This window comes from Brachycentrus maculatus, unplaced genomic scaffold, assembly GCF_059751285.1.
Source record: "Brachycentrus maculatus isolate JH-2025_06_01 unplaced genomic scaffold, ASM5975128v1 h1tg000411l, whole genome shotgun sequence".
Classification (NCBI taxonomy): Eukaryota; Metazoa; Arthropoda; class Insecta; order Trichoptera; family Brachycentridae; genus Brachycentrus; species Brachycentrus maculatus.
The window spans coordinates 99,674-125,097 of record NW_028281160.1 but is presented as its reverse complement, the minus strand read 5'-3'; the positions used below and the strand labels follow the sequence as shown (position 1 = coordinate 125,097).

Below are 25,424 nucleotides of genomic sequence, written 5' to 3'. Positions count from 1 at the left end.
TATAATAAACTAAATATTTTTCTAGTGGGGAAAAAACATTCGGTTTTACATAAAACCATCTGTTGCACAGTAAAAAGTTCAATAAGTGGCTTGATATTTATTTTTTAAACATTTCATTGTATTTTTAAACTTTAAAAACGATCTACTGAAAAATCAAGTTTTTTGATATATGACGTTGTTGAAAGGATTGAGCGATATGCAAATTTTTACTTATTAACAACGTTTTGAGTGTGTCCAAATACGTGTTCACAAATCTGGATTATCTCCAATTAGGAGTTATTTTTCATATTATCTTTTGACATCTCGACATAGTTGAAGAAGAATATGAAAATCTAAGCTTATACAGGGCTTACGACCGTCATAGGAATGGTTAGGTGATCACTTTTCACACGTGTAACGTTCACCAATTCTACCCATAATTGACAACAATACTACTCATAATTATTGAAACTTTTAGATATATTGATCAAACTCATAACACAGTATGATCAAGTTCACAATAGCCATTTATGGTGGGATGAGGAAAGCTTTAAGATAGCAGAGACTCTTCAAATTTGTATGTGAGGTCCGAATCCTGGATTATATTCACATACTTTTGAGAAACGTTTAAAAACGTGATTTTAAATTGATTTAAGTATACGTATATAATAAACGCCTTATTCACATGAAAAATATTGTGTACAAACTAAATACAATATGCAAATACCTGTCTGAGCGTTTATTTCTATGCAAATTCATACTTATTACAAACATAGATAATCTCTTCAAATTTATTTTTTAATCTTAATCCCTGTAACTCCTTCGTCGACGATATACCCATTCCACTTTATCAAGATTAGCTAAGCTTTAAAATTTACATACTACATTACTGTAACCGCGTATTACAAGTAACGACATTTTGCATCTTGGTGAAAGACAATTTTCTATAATCCATTTCAAGACGCAAAGCTCTTAAATCCCAAATACTTTGATTGACGCTTAAACTTTGCTTAAAACGAATTTATATACCATAACAAATTGAATTTCTTATGGTATATAATAATTTCTTATGGCTAAAAATATTCCAAAGTAAATCATTTCAAACAAAGTTCTATAGTTATATATATATATATATATATATATATATATATATATATATATATATATATATATATATATATATATATATATATATATATATATATATATAATATATATATATATATATATAAATATATAAATATATATATATATATATATATATATATATATTATATATATATATATATATATATATATATATATATATATATATATATATGTATATATACATATAAATAAAGTTTTCATAACTATAGATTATTATTACTCCACTTACAGTTTACAATTATGAACAGCCTTCGTCTTTAAAATGGAAATGTTTCATATATTATATGTAAGAACTTATGGCCATTCTTAAGTAAGTTTTGATTAAATTCTCAACAAAAGAGACTTATTTTAAAGACAAATTTACATATATTACGCGTACGAAGAAAATTAAAGCATTTTGATTTTTATAAACTTCTATTCTTTTATGATTTATATTTGAAGCACTAACTTTGTGATTTTCGATTATACAATTAAAATATAAATTTGTTGCAAAATCACTATAAATATTTTATTATAACTTAATTATAAAGTCTACCGGTTTCGAGCGGTGCACTTCGAAACCGGTAGACATTATAATTAAGTTTAAAATAAAATATTTATAGTGATTTTAAAAACAATGTTACATTCTAATTATATTATTATTTTTTTTTTTTTTTTGTCTTTATGTATTAAAATGGAGTTAAAAAAATTAAACGCCAAATCCATTAATATTTTTATTGTCATTGAAAAAGTAGGTGCGTGCGGTGCATTTTAACGTATAAAATTATTTTATATTGTTATTTTTTATCTCGCTCTTATCCGTACCCAATGGTGAAAAAGGCACATATAGTATCGACGTATTGTTGTCTTGTTCGTTTAACCACTTGAAGGCAAGGTGATCAGTATTTTGAAAAAGCATATTTTCAATTAACTTTTTATCAGAATATAATTTTTTATGTATTTCAAAAAATACGTTGTATCTTTCTTCTCTCTCATGTAACGTAATGTGGCTAATACACGTGACGGGTCCTTGAAATTTCACTCTAGATTCTCGTTCGATTGTAGATATGATAATAATAAAATGATGATTTTCACGTTCAAATTCTAGTCGCAAATACAGGGTGGGGCGCGGTCACTTTCTTATTTGAAACTCGGGTCACAATATGTTATTTCTAGAGCCCGTTTTTATAGCGCGTTGAAAAGCACGGGATCTAAAGTTTTATTTTTGAGATTAGTTTAGTGTTGATCGTGCCACGGATAAAAGAGGAGCGCCCGTTCACCATGGAGGCCTATTTTTCAAGCCTACTTTTAGAAAGTTCAACTTCAAAATATTCTTATACTGATACTCACCAGCTGTGCAGAGTCGCGAGTCTTCATCATATCCATCAGAGCAGTCTGGTGCTCCATCGCACAGATATTGGATGGAGATGCAGTTTCCATCCCCAGGACACTTGAAGGGCTCGTAAGGATGACAGGCATCTCCTAAAAGAAAAAAGAAGAAATCAGCTATCGAAATCCGCCAGATCCATGTAAGTCGATTAAAAAAAAAGTGCTAAATTCTCCGGGTAACATTTATGCTTAAAAGATTTGTCTATTTATATTAGAAAAAATATTATGAATTAGAGAATTTTCCCATTTTTTAAGACAATTATTCAGCATTTAAAAAAAAACACAAGACACAAACCGATAATGAGGTCATCTTAATTTTTGACCAATACCCGCTTTCTGATTGGCCGATATGGGTCAGAAGGCAAGTTCCATGAATATAGCGGAATTTGAAATACAACACTGTTTTTAATTATTTTTTAGCATGGTTTTCAAGGATATCATTTTAAACAATAAACCTCACAATTGGCATGCATTCCGATATATTATGTGTTTTAAAATGTTATAAAATTGGATCTGGCGAATTTTGAAAGTAGCCGACACAATTGTAAGTCAAACCGCTACAAACATTATGATTTAAAGTGATCTTTTTTAAATTGACTACATATGTACTCGTTTACAAATAAACGTTTATTTCTTTGTCAGTTATAATCTAAAGTTTCGCTCATTTTCAGAAAAATACATATTCTATAAACATGATATTGATTTGAGATTTTGTTGCCTGTTTTAATGGAATTTGTGAAAAACATTTAGAAATTCTCTTCGTTATTCTGTATTATTTCACCCACAATTGAGTTTGAACAATGGATAAACTCCGAGACAATATTTTCATGTATAATTTATATTGCTGCTGTATTTCTCTTAATCCTTTTGCACATGAAGTATTTTTTGTTGTTGCTTAATTTAAGGAAAAAAATTATTTGTTTTTTTATTATTTACTCATCAAAGATGAAGAAGAATATGGAAGTCTGGGCATTTACGGGGCTGACGACCGTCATAGGCTGGTTTAAGTGATCACTTTACACACGTGTAACATTAACAAATTCAACCCATTATCACACATACAAATTCTTGGAAGTTCTATATATTGGAACCAATTTTGAAACATTATTCTTGAATTACTAGAACTTCACTGGACCTCAAAATGCTGTAAATATTTGTTTTTTATTGGAATTAGGATCTAGAAAAACAAGTACATATATAATTTACAACATTTTGTGTGTGTCCAAATACTTGTTCACAAATCTGGATCTCTAATTAGGAGTTATTTTTGAAATATTATTTTTTGACATCTCAAAAATAGATGAAGAAAAATATGAAAATCTGGATATTTACAAACAATTTTTTGAGGCAAATTTAGTTGGAAAAAGAGGCAGAGGAAGACCGATGAATATGTCAAATACTTGAAAGCGGCATTGGAATAATTGGCGGGTGTGTATAAGGATTCATGCATCTAGATGAATGTGGAAGAGGTGAACTTTGCAAAGACAAAATGGTGTCGCTTTCTTTTCTCTCTACCTACCCCTGCGGGGAAGCGGCGTGATGGTTTGTTAGTTTTTTAGTGAAGCAGTAAATAACGAATATTATTTTAAAATACATACATGGAATAATACATCACTATAAAATGTCACAATAAAATGGTGTATCGACTTTTAAAAAATATATATATTTTTAAATAAATATATTGAATGAATAGGAGTTAAAGGGTTAGACAAATAAGAATCGAGTTGTGTGCTTGTTATAAATCGTGATTTTGAAGTTTAATGTAGTTTAACCCCCAGAAAACTCTCTTCCCACCCTGTTAGTATTCTAACAAGAAAACATCCGAACTTGTAAAATGATAATATCTTTGAAAACGTATACATATAATGGGTGTATTTTCTAACTCGTAAAAAGCGGTTTAGAAAACTTAGAAGACAAAAATAAGAGAAAACGAATAACTGAAGAAAAAACAGTGAACCAAATGCATGAGACGAATTTAGTTTGAAAAAGAAACAGAGAAAGGCCGAGGAAAACTTAGTATGATGAAGCATATCAAATACTTAAATGTTGCTAGGCCTATTGGCGGGTATGTGTGAAGAGATGCATGAATGTGGAAGAGGCGAAGATTGTTTGCAAAGACAGAGTGGTGTGGCGTTGTATTCTCTTTTCTTAGTCCTGTCAGGATGTGGCGTGATTTTAGCTATTTTTTTTAATATTGAAAGCATTAACTTTGTGGATCATATTGATACATTATTTCGAGAAATAAAAATATTTTGTGTTCTGATCCACTCACATTTTTATTAACCAACTAGTTTCGGCAACAACCTGTTGCCCTCTTCAGGTTGTTAATAAAAATGTTAACTAGTTGGTTAATAAAAATGTGAGTGGATCAGAACACAAAGTATTTTTATTTCTCGAAATAATAAATTTTTTTATTTCTTCAGTTAGCTTATATTTTACCGGCCTCCGTAGTGTAATGGTCAGCACGCTTGGCTATCGTGTGGGGGGGAGGGGGTAAATAAATTTAAGTGATTTATTCACTCAAATATTTATTCAATATTACCCTGGACTGGTACCTGAAGCGGAGGGCTGTCCACCTTCCCTTTCTGTATTAACGATCAAGATAACACTGCGTTTATATGATGCAGTGCCCTATGCACTGTTGGGGTGCGGATAAGGGTTTAAAGAAGTTTGTATTACATTTAATACGAACTATTATTTTAACTTAATTTACATCATATACAAGTATATTTACATCTTATCTTCTTACAGTACAGAAAGCATTCCATTTTAAATTCTCTCAGACTCTTTTTATTCTTCATATATTCAGGCATCTATACATTTTCGAAACCCTTATACATAATACAATTTTGCGATTGTGCAGATTAGTTTGTTAGTATCAAGTGAACTTTAGTATAAACTAATAAAGTTTTGTACTCACATCTCATGGTGGAACTGCATTTTATAGAATAAAATGACAACTATGCAGTTTTTTTCACATGATTTTTTTTTGACCAGCAATCCTTCAACAATCATCAGATTAGTGATGTCGAATCCCGGTTGTTGGTCAAATAAATTTATTGTGGAAAAAAAAAACATAGTTGTAATTTTGTTCTATATATATTAATGGCCTGTGCCTCGTTTATTTACGCTTTAACCGTCAGTTCATTTGCCAATCAGTAATGAAGGATTCATTAAGCTTCGTTTATCTGCATTTTGGAATACATTCCCTACGGATTTTACACGGGCGTGAGTATTTAGAGTGGAAAGGTAATAGGCGAACTAAAGCATTCCCTCTGTACGTGGCGCAGTAACGTACAAGGGTGAGTATAGATCGGCCATATAAAGCGTTTCGACAATTTGTCCGTTTACATCTAAATACTAAACACATAGACTCAGTAACATAAACAACATTATACATCGTACTATTTCTGCCTAAAAGCAGAAAATTGCTTTCATTAATTCATTCAAAAAGAGTCAATCGAATCAGAAAGTGGCTTTCAGTTATTGATTAAAAAAAGTCAATTAAACCAGAAAGTTGCTTATATTTATTAAAAATTCAAAACTTTTGTATTTTCACCCGTTGATGAGAGCATCTGAAGATTTTGAAACTAATCGTGAATACATTCGTAAACCAATAATGGTATTATTAAAGTTTATATATGTATATATATATATATATATATATATATATATATATATATATATATATATATATATATATATATATATATATATATATATATATATACACCCCAGGACAAAAAAATTTACGAGTCCTCAAAAAAACTAAAATTGACACATAATGAATTATTCTGGCGGATATGTATGAGGAGATGCGTGAAACTAGAAAAAGCGAATAATGTTTGCGAACAGGGAGTGGTGTGACTCTCTGCCTACCCCTGTGGTGAAGCGGTGTGAAGTTAGTTAGTTTTATTTATTTCGAATTATTTATTATTATTTTGATTTCTGTTTCGTGTAAATATTGCTGCAACAAAAAAAAACCATTTGCATAAATTGTACGTTAGTCAAGTAATGAAAACACATCAGAGATCTTATGGAAGTAAATATATTCGAGTATTTATTCTGAGCGTTAATATACACCGAGTTAGCGCTTTTAAGCAGATCCTAAATATTCATGAGAGGAAAAGCCTTAAATTAAGTTCGTATCTTAATTCTCCTATTCAGATTTCTTAAGAAAGTTAAAGCTCATTTAAAATTAAAACCTTTAATGCCTCGCTTACGAAATTTATCTCAAACAATACCGGGGTAACGTAAAAATATATATTTTTTGTAAAGGCGTTTATATTTCTTACAAAATACTAAAAGCGTAAAATAAAATAAATTAAAATTTAGAAAATATGGAATTTTTTAAATTCTTCTAACCCTTATCTTCATCAAAATTGTGTATACTGGGAAATGAAACCGGGAGCTCTAGCATGGTAGCCAAATGCTTTAACTACTATACTACAGATACGGAAAGTTTTTTTACTAATTTATAATATTTATTTTTAATGTGAAAAATTCGAAAAATAAGTCGAACACTGGATTATTCACCCTACGGATGATAAATCAATATTATAGGTTTCTAAACTTGAGATGAAACATGGTGAAAGTTACACAGGTGCGTAAGGGAATCACTTAAGCCAGCACAACGCCATATCGTAAGTCCTGTAATGCTCAGACTCTCAGGCAGAAATTTTTTTTTCCTATAAAAGTAACGAAAGATGTTAAAATTTTAAATAAAAAACTTGTTTTTTTACCACATAAGTTATATTGTTGCCACTTGTTTCGAAAGCTACAGATGCTTCCATCTACAGGTTGAAATATAAACTAACAGTTTATACTTACTGAGTTACTTAATAACATGATAGATGTTTAATTCAAGTTCAGACACTTTTAAAATTGAATTAAAGTGTATATATATATATATATATATATATATATATATATATATATATATATATATATATATATATATATATATATATATATATATATATATATATATATATATATATTTATATATATATATATATATATATACATAAATATATTTATATATATATATATATAAATATATATATATATATATATATATATATATATATATATATATATATATATATATATATATATATATATATATATATATATATATATATATATATATTTATATATATATTTTTTAAAAAAAAAGGGAATAATTAGCAAAACTTCTATTTTAGAGGCTAGTCTGCAGGCAGGATGGTGAGGGTAGGGAAGGTAAATGTGAAAAATTAATAATACAATAAACAAATAATAAAAAAAAACATTTATTTATCCATTAAAACTTTTCGGTAAAACTACAAAATTCAAAGTAATAGCTATAACAAATGTAAAACTTGCGACAGCGTTCGTTGTTTAAATACATCCCAAACCAAAAAAAACGTTCTCGTTAGCTTTCAATCAGTTTTTACTTTGGAAATAAAGTTAAATTGAAAGAGGGAAAAAATCCGTGTGTAATGAATGGCTGTTAGGTAGAATCTGAGTAAACAATTCTGTTTTCCTGTGAAAAAGCTTCGCATTCTGTGGAAATTCGGAAAATGTCAGCCTGTTGAAACAGATTGGAGCGTGGGAGTGCTACCTAACGTTGCTTTTAGCAAGGTACATGGTACCCAAAAAAAAATAGCATGGCACATATTTTAATTTTAATAATTCGCACGTTCGAAAAGTAAAAAAGGGTTAAATGCAACATTAAAACAGAGCGATTGATTTTTTTAGCATGTTTTTTGACAAAGGATCATACATTTTTAAATATATGAGGATTGTAATACCTGGTGCTTGGAAATTAACAAAATAATTTTCAAATACTATTTTTTTTTTGGTATTTATAAAAATACAAAAATATCTGGTAGTCTAGATATTTGCAGGGCTTGCGAGCAACACAGGCTGGTTTAAGTGATTACTTTATAAACTTAAAACATTAACTATTCTACCCATGATTGACAACCATATTACTGAAATTTAGTAGGTTGTAATTAGACACTTTCTCTCACATACTAGTTCTTGGTACCATCTTTGGTCGAGTTTAGTAAGTTTTTATCTATTAATGCTGAGATAACACCTCAACCCCACTTAATTACCCACTCCTTTATCTTACTATGAATATTTTACAGATTTATTTTTAGTACATAACCATCCCTGAAGATCCCATAAGGTTCTTGTCGAAACCGGTTGGAGAAGAGTATCAAAAATTAAAGTTATTGAAAACAATGTTTTAGTTTTATTTCACACGTTATTAAGTAGATTTATGTAAATTTCCTAAACTTGGGAAATGTATTAATCATATTTTGAAACGTTTTTTACTATCCACCCATTAAAATCTGCTTCATTCCCAGGAGGGTGCCTTTCACACTGCCGCCTAAACACTAATGCTCGCTTTATATAAATTAGTCGTTATTTTAAAGGTCGCTTGGAAACGATGCAGGTCACGTGGGTTGGAGAAAACATATTTTGAAATTGGCACTTATTTCAACATAGAACATATTTGGGAGAAAACGTATTTTCAACTTAGCACTTATTTGAATATGGAACATATTTTGGAGAATGCATATTTTGAAATTGGCACTTATTTCAACATGGAGCATATTTTGGAGAAAACATATTTTGGACTTGGAACATATTTGAATATTGAATATATTTTGGAGAATGCATATTTTGGAATTGACACTTATTTCAACATGGAACATATTCTGGAGAAAACATATTTTGAAATCGGCACTTTTTTCAACGTGGAATATATTTAGTACAAAACATATTTTGAAATCGGCACTTATTGCAACTTGGAACATATTTTGAGATTGGAACTTATTGCAACATAGAACGTAGAAATGAACCCTTATTGCTGGCCACTGCACATTAAAAATATTGCGGATTTACACAACATTGATACGTGATTAATATTAAGGCGAAAGATCAGATATATTTATTCATATTTTCTCTTGGATTAGAACCCGTAATCTTGTAGGGTAGCCAAAAGCGCCAACCATTACACAACGGCGGCAAACAAAATAAATATACGTGCATGTATAGTATACATAAACGTATTTATCGATAAATTGTAGAAGAGTGAAAAAAAATTTTTTTTCTGTCTTTTCTTATTCAAAATATTTATTTTATCCCAAGTTTTTGTCCATCCGGTAAATAACAAACATTTCCTTGCTTTAAGGTATTCTCTTACTACTAAGTAAGCAATTCATAGAATTCATTAAATTACACTTGGTATAGTTTCATTAATTATTTATTAAGATAAATAAGTATGTTGATCACAGATAACCTTTTAAATATCTTTTTTCTACTTCCATAGCAAAGAAATCTTACGAACTCCTTTATTGAGTTATAAAAGATAATTTTCCTCATATTTGAAATCGGTGTATGAAAACCATAAGTACAACATTTTGAGTGTGTCCAAATACTTGTTCACAAATCTGGATCGCACATATATATCCAAGCACAAGAGATTTATCTCTTTATTAGAGGTGACTGCGTTACTAATTTTAAGATTTTAAAAGTAGAAATGTCTGGAAAATAGAAAAATTATAAAATTAAAAATATATTAACATGTTAAATAAATATAAAAAAAAAAGAAAAAAAAAGAGCTAAATGATTTTTCGATACATAAAATCATATAAGCATATGGTAAATAAGCACCTACAATCGGACTGTTCATAATAACAAATTCTGTGAACACATGAATACGAGTATATGAATGTTTACAATACTCATTTGTCGTGTATCAAGCGTTATTGCTTTTCCAATAATTGGAAACCTAATAGGGGTAATGCGTAATAATTGGGCTTTTTGCCATATCCCCCATTTGGAGAACCATGCCAAAAGCCTGACTGTGAATCTAAATTTACACCTTTCATCGTAAAACCAAGAAAATTACGTCATATTATGAATATTTAATATTGAACTCAAATTTCTAAGTTTGTCGTGAAAAATTGCGCATCAAAGAATGAAATCGCTTGACGTAAATCATAACGTTAATTTTTACAGTTACTATTAATAAAAGTAAAAGTCATTTTATTTTGCCTTTACTCAATGGTTCATAGAGCACTGCATTATAAAATACGTCATATTAAGTACTTATAGTACCTAATTTTACTCTATTATTAGATTAAAACCAATATTTTTAGCTTTGCCACTTTTTTATTTGACCAGCGACCGGGTTTCGTCGTTACCGACATCATCAGACTGGTAGTCTGATGATGTCGGTAACGACGAAACCCGGTCGCTGGTCAAATAAAAAAGTGGAAAAGCTAAAAATATTGGTTTTAATCTAATAATAAATTAAAAATGCAATTCCATCACGAAGTGTCAGTGGATAATATAAATCTAATTTTACTCAATTGAAAATGAACTCCAATGAAAGTGACAGCAGCTTTTAAGAAGCATGATGCCCGCTATCAGTATTGTTAAGTACAGAGTGTATTGCAATGCCGTTTTGGGAATAAATATATATTACAAAAAACCTCGTTTTCATCTATCACAGGTAAAAACACCTGTGTTGAATAAAAGCATTAAAAAAATATATAAATACGCGCATATTTGAATGCAAAATTATGTGAAAAAAACTAAGGCAATTGACGAATTATTTTAAGAGCTTTACAATTTTTAAAGAAAATAATATTTGATTTACGTTTTTTATTAAAGGGATGGATATGTTATGTACGTATGTTTAATCAAGTCACTCTTTACTCTGAATAAAACTGCGGTAACATAAATTATTTGCTAGTTTGTGTATGTTTCGCATAAACTGATTTCCAATCATCTCCACAATAGAGTATCAAGCTGTTTCTGCTATTCATAAAATGTTCCCGAATTTGCGATAAATATTGGAGTGAAATACATTGCCAGCCTTTCAATAACGATTTGTAAAAACTAATACCCTTTTTCCCAGCATTTAGGACAAAGCTCTGTTGAATATTTCAGGCGATTCATTTACGCTTTTACTGAATTATAAAAATCGATTTTTTTTTCATAAATAAAACCATTTCCTTGTTGTCAAATTACATATTTTTACTTATTTTGATTTTAAAATATTTTTTAAGTGTTCATAATATGTAAATAAATATTAAAATCATATTGATTTATTTGTTTATCTCTTTTCCAAACCTTGAGACATAGTGCTGTACAATTTTTTTGCCCTATGCACCCATTGGGTGATGAGCAGATAAAGGTTAGAAGAAGAAGACTATAGTAATTGTTTAACAAGGGGTCTATTTTACTTTATATATAATCATTCGATATGTAAAACAATTTACTTCAATTATGATAAATATTATGGGTGCTTATTTAGATGCTAAAATAATGTGGTTTAAAAAAAAACAACTATTGAATAACACATATTATTTATTAATTTGGCATTAACTTACGACTTACTCGACTTACCTCTCTTAATTTTATGGAAAAAGCTTATTTTAGCCTTGCATTCGATCTTTGTTTTACCATTTCCACTGCATTCAGTCCAGATTCATCATTTTTCTGTCAATTTTCGGATTTCGTTGCGCTGCCAGTTTAGGTTTCACTAATGAACTTTTATTTGCTATAACTGATTTCAGCGCACCATTCAATCTACTCGCATTAAAAATCCTTTCGAATTTGTGAAAATTCTTCTAAAATAAATGATATATATAAATCGCATACCTCTTCCGAAATTCCCACACATAACTAAAACATATGGTTAATGTTTTGAATTTCTAATTCAGCCCTGCTACGAAGATAAATTATCCAATTTAATATGTTAACTTACATAATATGAAGTACATGCTAGTTTACTACAAAAAACATGACTAATATTACTCTTGTAAGATGAAGTAGGGGAGGTTTAATATTTCGACATAATATATCAGCGGAATATTATACTCGCATAAATGTGCTTATGTCGGGGGTTATATTTCACACTGGATAACCCTCATTAAACTGGAAGTAAGGGAGAAAAATAATACCTACCTTAGATAAGTTTTCCATGAAAACAAGAACAGGTTTATGATGATGCGTGGAATATGTTAAGAGACTGCTAATATAAAGTTTGAATTTAAAAAAAAAACTGCAAATGAGCTTTAATTTAATTTAAATTCGAAATTCCCATTTAAAAAGTTAATTTATTAGGTGTTTAAGAACTTAATGAAAATATCGACAAAACCATAAATATATGTATATATTTTTTTAGTTGATGATATTTTCATGGTTATAATTTTTATCGCTTTCTTTCCAAATTTTACTATATCCGGAAAATACTATTTTGTATTAATTGTTGTATTCATTGGGGAAAGAAATTTATTAAAACTTCTATTTTTGTGGCTGTTTAGTTACTTCTTTATTCATTTATGAGAAAAATTATTTAAATAGAGCCGTTTTCTTGAAAAATTACCTCTCTCACCGATTGCTTTTGAAATTTGGACACAGCGTTGCATTTGATACATACACTTGTGTTTTTTATCTTTTTATCTATGATAGATTAAAACATGTTTTTTTTTTACCCAAAGGCAGTGCCATCTGTTGAACGCAACAATACTAATACTGCTCAAGGCAAACAGCCTATTTCTTGTCTTCAATGTTTTCTATTGCATTTTTAAATCGTAGATTTTTAAAAATAATTTCATTAAAATAAATCATGTTGGTAATGTGTATGCTTTCTGTTTTATATATTTTCCATTTAACTAGACTGAGCGACAGAAACTCGTGGCTGGGTACAGATAGTATAAATATATTTTTGATTTAGAATCATTTAAGTTTAGTAATTTAAATTTGATTTCTTCGCAAAACAATTTAAAGTTCATATTATTTTTTGACATCTCATCAAAGATGAAGAAGAATATGGAAGTCTGGGCATTTACACACGTGTAACATTCACCAATCCCTCCCATTTTTAACAACCACACTACTCAAATTCTTGGAAGTTCTATATATATGAACCAATTCAGAAACATTGTTCTTGAATCACTAGAACTTCACAAGAGACATCTATTGGTGAGATGAAAATAAGCTTTTTACTGAGCGGAAACTCTTATATCGGTATGTGAGGTCCGAATCCTGGATTATAATCACATACATTAGAAGCGCCAGAAAATACTATTTTCATTTTATTTCAAAATATTATTTCAGCCTATAATTTGACCAGTTAATTTATTTACAACATTTTATTGAAACGCTCAAAATGTTGTAAATTTAAAGTTCAATTAGCGTTACTTAATGTTATTCGCTTTTAAGGAACTTTAAGAGCTTCTACGTATATTTTACGTCATTAAAGGAGGCAGCTTGCAGAAACCAAGTAGTTGTTCCGTTAAGTTGCACTTTCACGGTTTCGTTAACTCTAATTCAAATACCCGAGAGAACATTAATTAGGAGGTTGAAAGTTTGCAAAAGTTGCGCAAAAGAGATACGAGAATGAAGTTTAATGTTTCACAGCTGGAACGAGAAATTCTTGTTAATTAAATTGAAATATTTGTAGGAACAACATCACAAAAGAATAAACAAAATTTCAAAAGTGACTGAAATTTAAATTGTGCAGAGGAGATGAAAAAATATATCTGCATTTCAGTAAAATGATTTTTATTTTTATTATTTTATTTTTTATTTATTAACAGCAGCAACATATGTAAAACAAATCAATTAAAACATAAACCTCAAACAAGCCATTAGTTACCTACAGAAACATACAGATTAGTACAAAATATTTAGTGTAGATCTAGCAGATGAATGTGTGTGTGTGTGTGTGTGTGTGTGTGTGTGTGTGTGTGTGTGTGTGTGTGTGTGTGTGTGTGATGTTGATTCTAGTAGGGACATACATACAATGCTGAGAAGTACGGGTAATGCTTAAATACGAAGTAAGCCTAGGTTTATCCTGTCTGGCATAGTATTACCCAATTCTGTTGGGTAAAATTCGAAAACTGACAAAAATAAAATTGAATTCGCAGTTTACCAGTGTGCACCTAGGTCTACCCAATGATGATTGGATAATGTAAGAAAAACCAAATTATTGAAAGGATAAAGTTTTATTTCAATCATATTTATTTCAATTTCTATGTTTTATTATTTAAAATAAAAGTACCAAACATATTGTATAGTAAATTAATAAGAAAACTAACCTATCATAACCTAACCTAACATTACCTGACCAAAGTTGGGTAGACCTAGGTGTACATGGGTAGACTGCACATTCCAATTTATTTTTGTCAGTTTTCCAACATTACCCAGGATTAGGTAATACTAAGTTAACCCAGATAAACCAAGGTTTACTTAGTATTCTAGCAATATCCGTAACATATACATTATACTGAAATGCAGACGTATTTTGAAAATCGTTTTTACATTGAGGACATAATATTTAAAAAAATATGGTTGATAATGTGTAAAATCATTAACTTCATTAATAAAAAAATTTTTTTATGTCAATAAATTAACTTCAAATTAAATGTGCTACGTCAGATTAAATATAACATAAATGCGTAGAGCATTAAAATGTTATTATAATATATTCACTTTTTTGAACTTTTTATTTTATTTTTTTATTTATTTATTTAATATATTTACATTTTTATTTATAACATAATACATTTTAATCATTTATACATATGGAGAACTTTTATATTTCGATTCGCTGTGCCTCTCCATAAAAGAGACTGTGCTCTTGTGCTTGGAGAGGGACTTACACTCGTGGTTTAATGTTATATAATATAATAAAAATTGTATAACTTAAAATTAAATTTTTATTTACAATATTCAGAAGCAAAATGTACCTGAAAATGGAAACAAATTGAATGTTTTTGAAAAAAATATCAATTTTATTTTGTAATTAAAATGAAAACAATACAAAACTCCACTTCATAACACCTACAATGTTTTTTATTTAACATTTTTACGAGTAGAGTTTTTGAATGTTCAACGCCAAACAAAAACGACATGTGTACTCCGAACGTGGTTTCGAATGTAAAAATATTTTAACGTTCAATATTCATACAATTGTAGTGTTCTGACAAAAAAAGCTCTGAATGAACAAAACAAAAATACCTTTATGCTGCATAAAGGTACAAACTCCGGTTTTTTCAACATTTAATATACATATATCATGTGTAATCATATCAAGAGATAATGATACATATGCACATATAATGTAGGAGTTCCAGAAATTTAACTAGTGCAGTTGTCAATCATGGGTAGAACGGTAAATACTGCACGTGTGTAAAGTGATCACTTAACCAGTCTCTGACAGATTATAAGCCCTGTATACCCAGACTTTTCTTCATCTATGTTGAGATGTCAAAAATGTAAAAATAACTCCTTAGTGGAGAAACCGAGAATTGTAAACAAGTATTTGAACACACTCAAAATGTTGTAAATTATATTCTTCATTCTTTTGTTCTTTTAAACAAATCGTTTATTTTATTATTCGGTTTTATTTTTTAAAGTAGTGAAAAATTATTAAAATAAATAAGACGAATTACAAATAAATTAAAAATCTTTTTAAGCTATTTTTAAAAACGTCTTCATTACTATTTTTAGTCTACAAATTGATTCGATCTCTCAGTCGAAAGAATTAATAGGATTTCGTAAAAAGAAAAAGTTTTTCATTCAATCTGTAGTCTAGGGGAGTCTGGTTGCTGTCGATGATTAGAGGAAATAACCGTCGTTTGAAATATAACGAGCTGTGTCGTTCCTCGTTAGCGTTGTCGCAACCGTCATATTAATATAATACGACAGGCTTGTATAGTGTCAAGGGGATTTCCGTTACTTTGAGTTGGCTGAGGTTATTATTTTTGCAACGGATTCAGCAATAATGGTTCATTCATTGAAACCAAAAAAAAACCTACAAACATATACATATTTTTAAAAAATACGTATTTGTTTTAATAAAATATACAATTTAAAAGACTTGTTGTGTGCTCAATGAAAAGGTCCTTAAAATGATGTGTAAAAAATAGAGAACTACTAACAACTGTCAAAAGACGAAAAACCACATACTTTGGCCACACATTCCGCGGAGAAGATTATGCTCTATTACAGCTTTTTGTAGAGGAAAAGATAGAAGGCTTGGAACATGAAATAATATCATGGCTCAAAAATTTTCGACAGTGGTTTGGATAACCGGATGCAGGAACCTTTATCAGGCTAGACCAGGATCGTGTGGAGTTTAAGGAGATGGTCGCGAACCTCTGATAAGAGTGGCTTGAGAAGAAGAGGAAGAATATTTGTTTATTAATCTTGATATGAAAAGTTAAAGCTTTTAAGGTTCTTACAGAACTTACATGATTTAAATACAATTTAAAAATTCAATAAAAAAGATACCAAACGATTGAAAGCAATAAAAGGGTACTATTAAATAAAATGAATTGAAAATTAAGATACAAATATAAACATCAATACGTGATTTTATATTTATGCTGGACTGCATAGAAAAGCAGTATGAAAAGCAGTATAAAAAAATTCTTCAAGTTGAGAATATAAACAAGTGAATAAATTAAATTTTTAAATAAATAAAATACATTTAACCAAAAAAAATATTTCCAAAGCCCCTATGGTTTGTGATTTTCTTTTGTCTCTGCAACATGTCAGGTTGTTTTTTGTCTGTTCTATATATATTTTAAAATTTTCTCTCCTACCCTACCTCGCGAACGTATTGTCACAATAAATTTGCCTCGTGATTCATAACCGTTCCGAAGGCAGCTGTTGTCTTGTTTTCTTTTCTTGTTTGTATCTCTGACATACGAGTACGTTTCGCGTTGTGTTTTGACAGTGAATTGTCAATAATCTTCTTTTTGATCGTTTGTATTCAAACCCGTGTATTGAACCCTTTATAAACAAGAAAATCTGTTTTTTTTTGTGTAAATGTTCCTGCAAAAGATCCATGAAATTAAATTTCCTTCTTTCCTGAGATCGTGGCAGAAGAGGTTTTCAGCGGAGATCGGGTAAGTGAATTTTTCTTTTAAATCTCCCCTAGATACAGTTTATGCAGACTTGAGCCTAAAATTGAATTATAACGTTGTATTGGTATAAGAAATTGAATATAGTTGTGCTATTTTTTAGAATTACTGTCGTAAATTTACTTTAGAATGCAGAAATGACGTTATTCTTAAAATATCATTATTCATGTAAAATATTCCCATATTTATTCAGTTGGTTTTGATATGATAATATTACATATATAATCTATAGTTTGTAATAAATCTAGATCAATTATTTAAATCAACTAACGTAAAATATAAAATTTTATCCGTTTATTACCTACCTTTTATGCACCTACTATGCAACCATTATTCACCTACTTCTGATTTTAAGTTTCGTATTTTTGAAATTTTATATACTAGTACAAATTATGATGTAGGTACCCACATGCGATTTCCCTTGCTAATTCTATCAATATTTATTTAAAGAATTAAATAACAGTTAAAGGAAAATTATTTAAGCAATCATAATGATTTATTTCAGATCTTCTTTTTTCATTCGTACATTAATAAATACCTCTTTTATATTTAGTTATTTTTTATTTAGACTTTATGAACCCGGTTGTTCAACTTTATTGAATAAAAAATAAATTTCTTTTGATCAAAAATCATAGTTACATAGCTGAATAAAGAATTATTTTTCTAATTGTCAATCGAAGCACAAAAATAAAAAATAAAAACAAATAAAAAAAATACTATTGAATTATTCTATATCCAAAAATAAAAATGAAATAAACCACATTTACTTTGAAATTGTTAGTCTTATACCCTGTACATTCAACGTATTCATGATTTCATTTCACACATTCGTTTTAAAAGTGCTTGTGTATCGTTCAGTACAAAAATATTAAATATAATTGTTTGATTCGGCATTAACTTTGTGGAATGACATGATTATTTTATTGAAATTAAACACTTGAATATACCACTTTAATGAGTTTTATTTTATTTACGACTAGTTTCGAAAACGACAGATGTTTTCATCTTCTGGTACAAATTAAAATTGGTTTTAATTTATACCAGAAGATGAAAACATCTGTCGTTTTCGAAACTAGTCGTTAATAAAATAAAACTCGTTAAAGTGGTATATTCAAGTGTTTAATTTTAATAAAACAAAAATATTTTGTGAAGAAAAATAACGAAGTATTTAAAACAATTAACGGAGAGTTAAAATATGGCATGTGAATATGATCCAAAACTTTGTATAATTCAAATAAAGCATTATCATTTTACCTGTTTCATTTCGTATTGAAATTGCTTTACCGGTGCACTTAAATAAAATGGAAATGCATTGGTGAAATGGGGTACTGTTAGCCTCGTTACTTCTGCTTCACGGCTTGTTGGTGCTCACGATTCAGTGCTTCTTTATACCTCCCCAATATTATTCGTACTAATAGGAATTTCCATTTCCATTGTTAGGGGATACATTTTCTGAGTCATGTACATATTCATTTACATTTTAATGATTCACGCTCTGCACAATTATTGTATTTCATATTAAATTATTGAAAATCATATACGTGTAAAATCATTGTACGATGGCATATTATAAATGCTGAAAATGATATCGGTTTTATAACTATTAACATCAATCGTTTCCGGTGGAAATATTCTGCCTATAGGTCACCACAGCTCATTGAGGTCATCATTTTTTAGTATTTATTTTACCATGAACTTCTTCATTTACGAGTGATACGTGATACAGTAATGATAAAAAAGCTTAATTAATTAAATAACCGTCATTAAAAATTCATTGACATACTATTTTTTTTCAATGTTTAATACTGACGGTAATATGAATATTGGAAAAAAATGTTTTGGTTTTTTAATAGAAGAGAGTTAATAGAAAACAATTATTTTTAAATCTGATTTTTACACACTCAAAAACAGTATTTGACACACTCAAAATGTTGTAAATAAATTATCTGGTCTAATTATAAGCTGAAATAATAAAAATGAAAATTATATTTTCTGGCGTTTCTCATGGATGTGATTATGATCCAGGATTCGGATCTCACATACTAATGAAAGAGTTTCTGCTCAATAAAAAAGCTTCTTTTCATCTCATCAATAGATGTCTCTAGTGAAGGTGCAGTGATTCAAGAACAAAGTTCCAAAATTGGTTTATATTTATAGAACTTCCAAGAATTTGAGTAGTGTGGTTGTCAATAATGGGTAGAATTGGTGTGTAGAAATGTTACACGTGTGTAAAGTGATCACTTAAACCAGCCTATGACGGTCGTCAGCCCCGTAAATGCCCAGACTTCCATATTCTTCTTCATCTTTGATGAGATGTCAAAAAATAATATGAATTTTATTGTTAATGTGTACTTTGTGGGTAAAAAGTTTGTAGTAAAAGATATACACATGTTAAAAGTTTACACATATTTAACGTTTGCAAAATCGAATACATTATTTATCACTTTTTTTTTAAACATCGGTACAAAATATACCAAACGGATACTCCCATCATAAGAACTCGAACACAGTTATTGATCGCAAGTTACCAATTCTCTCCGTAAACCACATGTCAAGAAATTTAGTCATTTTAGTATCGAAGTCAAACTTTTATTCTCAAATTCCATTTCACAAGTTAAAGATAATTCGTATTAGGCTCAAAATATTCGTGTTCTATAAATTTTGACACTAAATGTATCCCTTTATTTTTCCACAGCTTTTCGTAATTTATTACGTAACTCATATAATGTACTCACACTTCTTTCAAGGGTTGCCAGTAAATTTCTTGAACCACAATTACTCTTTAATGCTTCTTTTAACACCTTCTTAAAAGCAGTTTACTTTTATTCCACATTCAGTCGACTTTTCGTTCAGCGAATAATGGTTTACTGAAAAACGTTTTCTGGGAACGCTACTACGCCTGAAAACCTATAAATAAACCCTCGAAAGCCTAAAAGTTAGGTGAACTAAGAATAAACTCAATGTTTTTATCATTGGAAAAAAAATTGAAGAATAATGTAAATAAAAAAAAAAGAAATCGCAGACACTTTAGAAATATATTTTTACGCTATTCAATATTCATTGGATCAAAGTTCTATTTTTGTAAAAATATTTTGATAAAGTTTGATTGGGAAAATATGACAAATCAATCACTTTTAATAAATGACAGTTTTTTTAGACCGAAATTGTAGCGCCATCTATTGAACTTAAAAGCAACACACGCAACACATAAAATTATTCATAGCGGATAACATGCATCTTGACACCAACTATAACTTTTTCAATGTTTCTGATTGAATTGTTTTTACAAATATTTTTTATTTTTCCATTGCACAGCAAATAGAAATATATTTTGTATATTAAAAGCATTGTTTACTTTGTGATATGGTAATATAACACTCTCCTTATCATTCATCGTCCAATTTGTGAAATACCACTTTAAAAAGCACTAATGAGTGACTACCGGTTTCGGAATAACATTCCATCATCAGGTCATTAAAATTGATAATATAATTTTTTAATATATGTCAGACCGTAACATTTTAATTTTAATTACCTGATGATGGAAGCATTATTCCAAAACCAAGAGTCACGAATTAGTGTTTTTTAAAGTGGTATTACACAAAATGAACGATGAATGATTAGGAGAGTGTTACTTATAGAGATGCATGTTATCTGTTTTCATTTTTTTTCATTTAACCAGACTCAATCATAGCAATGCGTGGCTGAGTACAGTTAGTATAAAAAGGCGATTAACACTATTTTATCTTAAATAGCGAGTGTTTCTGCCTAGAATTTTCACTCATGAATTATAGTAGCTTTAAACATAAAGAGTAAATCCACTCACGAGTAGGCAAAGGCCATGAAACTTAATAAGTTGAAGCCTGAGTAGTCATGATAAGTGGTGTTGCATAAGCCGTAGCTACATTGCACTTGGACGTTAGGTAATTAAAAAAAATATCTAAAATTTAAAGTGAGAACAAAATCTCAATACTTTTTATGAAATCTTCACGTAATTCATAAATGTAATGACATTTGAAATCCGTGATCAAATATGATAATACGAATGTGATGAAAAATTCAACATCCCCATATCACAAAGAGTAAATAGAGTACCTACCCGTATACAGTGAATCTGTCAACTGAGTTAGGAGCGAGATACGTCGCCTGGAAATGTTTGTCATTCCCGGAAATTGCACATTCAGCTCTGGATAAAGGTTCCCGGAAAGCTGGGATTTGCTCCCGTCAAATATAAGAAATCTCATCATGACATGCGAGAGGAACATATTTATTTAGCGAATATATTTTCCAGTGAAGCATCAGTTAATAAATTGTATCCTACGTGGATGTTTGAACTTTGACCACGTAAAGGTTACATATGAGGATGATATATCATATGTAATGGATATGTAAATTTATTCAATACAAAGGGTTGACATAGAACACGTTTGCAATTCAATAACTTTGACTAGGTTTAAAAGTATGTATATTATTTCATAATTTTACTTGTGGAATAATATGATGAATAAATTATTAAAAAAAAAACTAATATAAGATGTATGGGGATATCATAATTGGAGATAATCCAGATTTTCAAGTATTTGGACACACTCGAAATGTATCATAAATTTATTTTGTACAAAGGGTTGACATGGCAGATATTTAAAATTTGATAACGTTGACTAGTTTTATAAGTATATTATTTGATAAAATAGACATCAATTTTGTTGAATAATATGATGATGTAAATATAAAAATTAAAACACTTGTATTGTACCAGACTTCAGTATTTCAATGTAAACACGACTAGTTTTGAGAACTTGATTGTTAGTTTGTATTTTCTGTATTTTTTTTTTAATAAAAAAATAACAAATATGTATATCGAAGTCACACAGGAGAAAGTGACCAAGTGCATTTTTTACAAAAACGTGATTATTACTGTTTGATATCTGACTAGCTTAATATTGCCCTGAAAAAATACCAAAGCTATTTTTATCTTGGAAATATAATATATTGACTTGTTAAAAATGACTAATTGCATTGATGTTTAGTTTCTTGCCAAGCAAAAGTGAATTAAATTGCCCTCCTTAACATTTTGCATTTTGTTGGTTGGTCACTTTCTCCTGTACGACTATGATATGTGTAGTTTTTCCAGATAATTTTAATAAATCCGCATTTATATAAAAAAAACTACATAGTAATTTTATTTAAAAAAAATCAAATATCATTTATACAAAATCTAATATCTATCTTATATTTATCATTAATATAAAATGTGTTCAGTAAGATATTTGGTTCAGTTCTCATCAATATACTGCTTAGTCATAGATTTACATCTAGCTTCAAAAGTGAATCCCAAAGTTCACCCTGAAACCGCACCTCAGCGGAGAAATACTAAAGTTTATTTATCGTTAGCGAAAGGTCGGAAGTTGACAGGTGTTATTCTGAACCAGAGCACGTCAATTAAAATCCTTTCTTAATTAACACGGGGTGGTAAATCCTGTATAATATCATCACCCTTTTATATTGCGAACATCATGTGGCCGAAGAAACCCTGGGGTAAAATCTGTTCACAGGCAATTTTCAGAATAGCTAATAATAGACTTAATTTACTAAGTACACCCGTATGAACAGGGGGTTTATTCGGAAATTTTCCAAGGTAAATATTTTGTGCGATTTTCAGAAATTAATTGAATAATAAATCAACCAGCAAATCTTTTCAATACTAAGGATGTGAAAAGTAAATTGGTATTTTCTACGCTTATGCGATTAGTATTATCATACAAAAAAAAATTAAAAAAAAAAAATGTTTTAAGAAATATACCTGCCTACGTAGTGTAATGGTCAGCATGCTTGGCTACCGTACTGTCCCGGGTTCGGTTTCCAGATGAGGGGCGTGGGGGTCAAATAAATAAAAGTTATTTTTCACACTAATATTCATTCAATACTACCATGGACTTGTACCTGAAGCGGAGAGCTGATCACCTTTTCTTCATAATTTATTATTAGATTAAAACCAATATTTTTAGCTTTTCCACTTTTTTATTTGACCAGCGACCGGGTTTCGTCGTTACCGACATCATCAGACTGATGATGTCGGTAACGACGAAACCCGGTCGCTGGTCAAATAAAAAAGTGGAAAAGCTAAAAATATTGGTTTTAATCTAATAATAAATTAAAAATGCAATTCCATCACGAAGTGTCAGTGGATAATATAAACCTTTTCTTCATGTGTTAATGATCAAGATAACATTGTGTTTATATAGTGCAGTGCCCTATACACCATCAGGTGCGCATGAGGGTTCGAAGTGTTGAAGAAAGAAATATATTTCATATTAAAATATAAAGTTTAAATTTTGTTGTTGTATATTTTCGACAAAAGTTCGTAAAGCATTGAACTAATTTGATATCGAATTCTATTGATGGCTTGTTTTAAATGCTGTTTTATTATTTTTCTTCTTCTTGGTGTTGGTCTTATGGCCTGTTTTTAAAATGGATGTCAATTGCCAGTTCTCAATCTGTCTCTTTGGTGGTCTGCCTGGGAGTCGTCTACCTTGGGGTTGGCTATGCAGTGTAATGTGGGGGATTCCAGATCGTTCCATTTTCCTCACATGCGCATACCATTGTCTTCTTCGTTGCCTTCCCCGCCCAACGACATCTTCGATCTCACATATTTCCTGCTTTATTCAATTGAATTATTTTACGTGTATATATTTAAAAGATTTTAAACTACCCAATATTTACTCTGAAAAAAGTTTATTTTCTTACACACTTCAATTCCATATCTTTTACCCATTTCACCTTAAAAGGGATCTGATGTTGCTGAAGCAGCTACCGTAATTAGATATTGTATATATTGATAAAATAGACGGAAGTTCTGGAAACGAAAGGGATGAATTCTAAACAGTTCTCTAACTCCCTTATACTAGTCTATAATATTTAAAAATAAAACTGTTTATTAATATGAATTCACTTTTGAAATGGAAATCCGAAGGATGTTAAGAATATCCTGGACTAACACGATTAGTAACGTCGAAGTACTGCGTAGAGCAAATGCACAGAGAGAAAGGATCATTTCAGACGGGAGGAATATCTAATTTAACATACTCAACCTATAAAGGATTGTATAAGACTAGTTTTGTGTTTATAACAGCCGATATAATCAATATTTTCATTCATCCTTTTCTTTTGCAAAATTTGCCTTCGGAAAAACGTTGTTTTTGTAAGTTGGCAACGAATGACGTCACATAAACGTATCCACACTGCTACTATTACAGCTCTCTAAAGCATATGTATAAAGGGATACGTCCTTTAACACACCCGATGGCGTAAAATTTAACGACGTATAGCGGTGTCCATTTTTCGTTTTATTATAATATCTAATAGTTTAAACCTTCGTATCTCCCTTCCTTCTCTACAGATTTCAATGAGAATGTTACCTTAGAACAAGGCTATTTGAACTTTGATGTGTTACTTGAGCCCAGTACAAAAAATGATTTAAATCTGTATTTGGTCTACAATAATGAACGTATCGATGTGATTCATTGTTTCCCTAACAGGTGACACTTATTGTCACGATACTTCAATCGATACCACGATGTAAATATTTTGTTTGTACTCGGCTCAAGTAACACATCAAAGATCAAGTAGCCCCGTTCTACGGTACCGATAGTAATTTTTTGCATTAATTTATTAGCTAATAAACCAACATCGTAAGAAAAATCCATTGTTCACAACAATCAAGCGCCGTAAAACTTCGTATTTTGGTCACATAATGAGAGGTGAAAAGTATGTCAACATACAACTGGTGTTCAAAGGGAAGATTGGGGCTGGCAGAGGGGTTGGAAGGCAGATTTCCTGGCTTCGGAACATTCCAGAGTGGACCGGGATGAGAGGTGTGGAGGATTTGTTTCGTGTTGCCCAGGACAGACAAGTTTTCTCCCGAGTGATCGTCAATATCGGAGGTACCCAACAGGACACATAAAGAAGAAGGTATACTAACAC

General features: G+C 29.7%; 1 protein-coding gene across 1 annotated transcript in view; it reads right to left on the bottom strand.

The window, feature by feature from the left end:
* Positions 1 to 2,457: 2,457 nt before the first annotated feature.
* Positions 2,458 to 25,424, bottom strand: part of LOC148302783 (prohormone-4-like) — a gene marked incomplete at its 3' end in the record, with an annotated part of 94,047 nt that continues 71,080 nt past the window's right edge. Inside the window, exon 3 of the mRNA XM_088271026.1 lies at positions 2,458 to 2,589. Coding sequence (XP_088127152.1) covers positions 2,458 to 2,589 — 132 coding nt within the window. The remainder of the gene's footprint in view (positions 2,590 to 25,424) is intronic.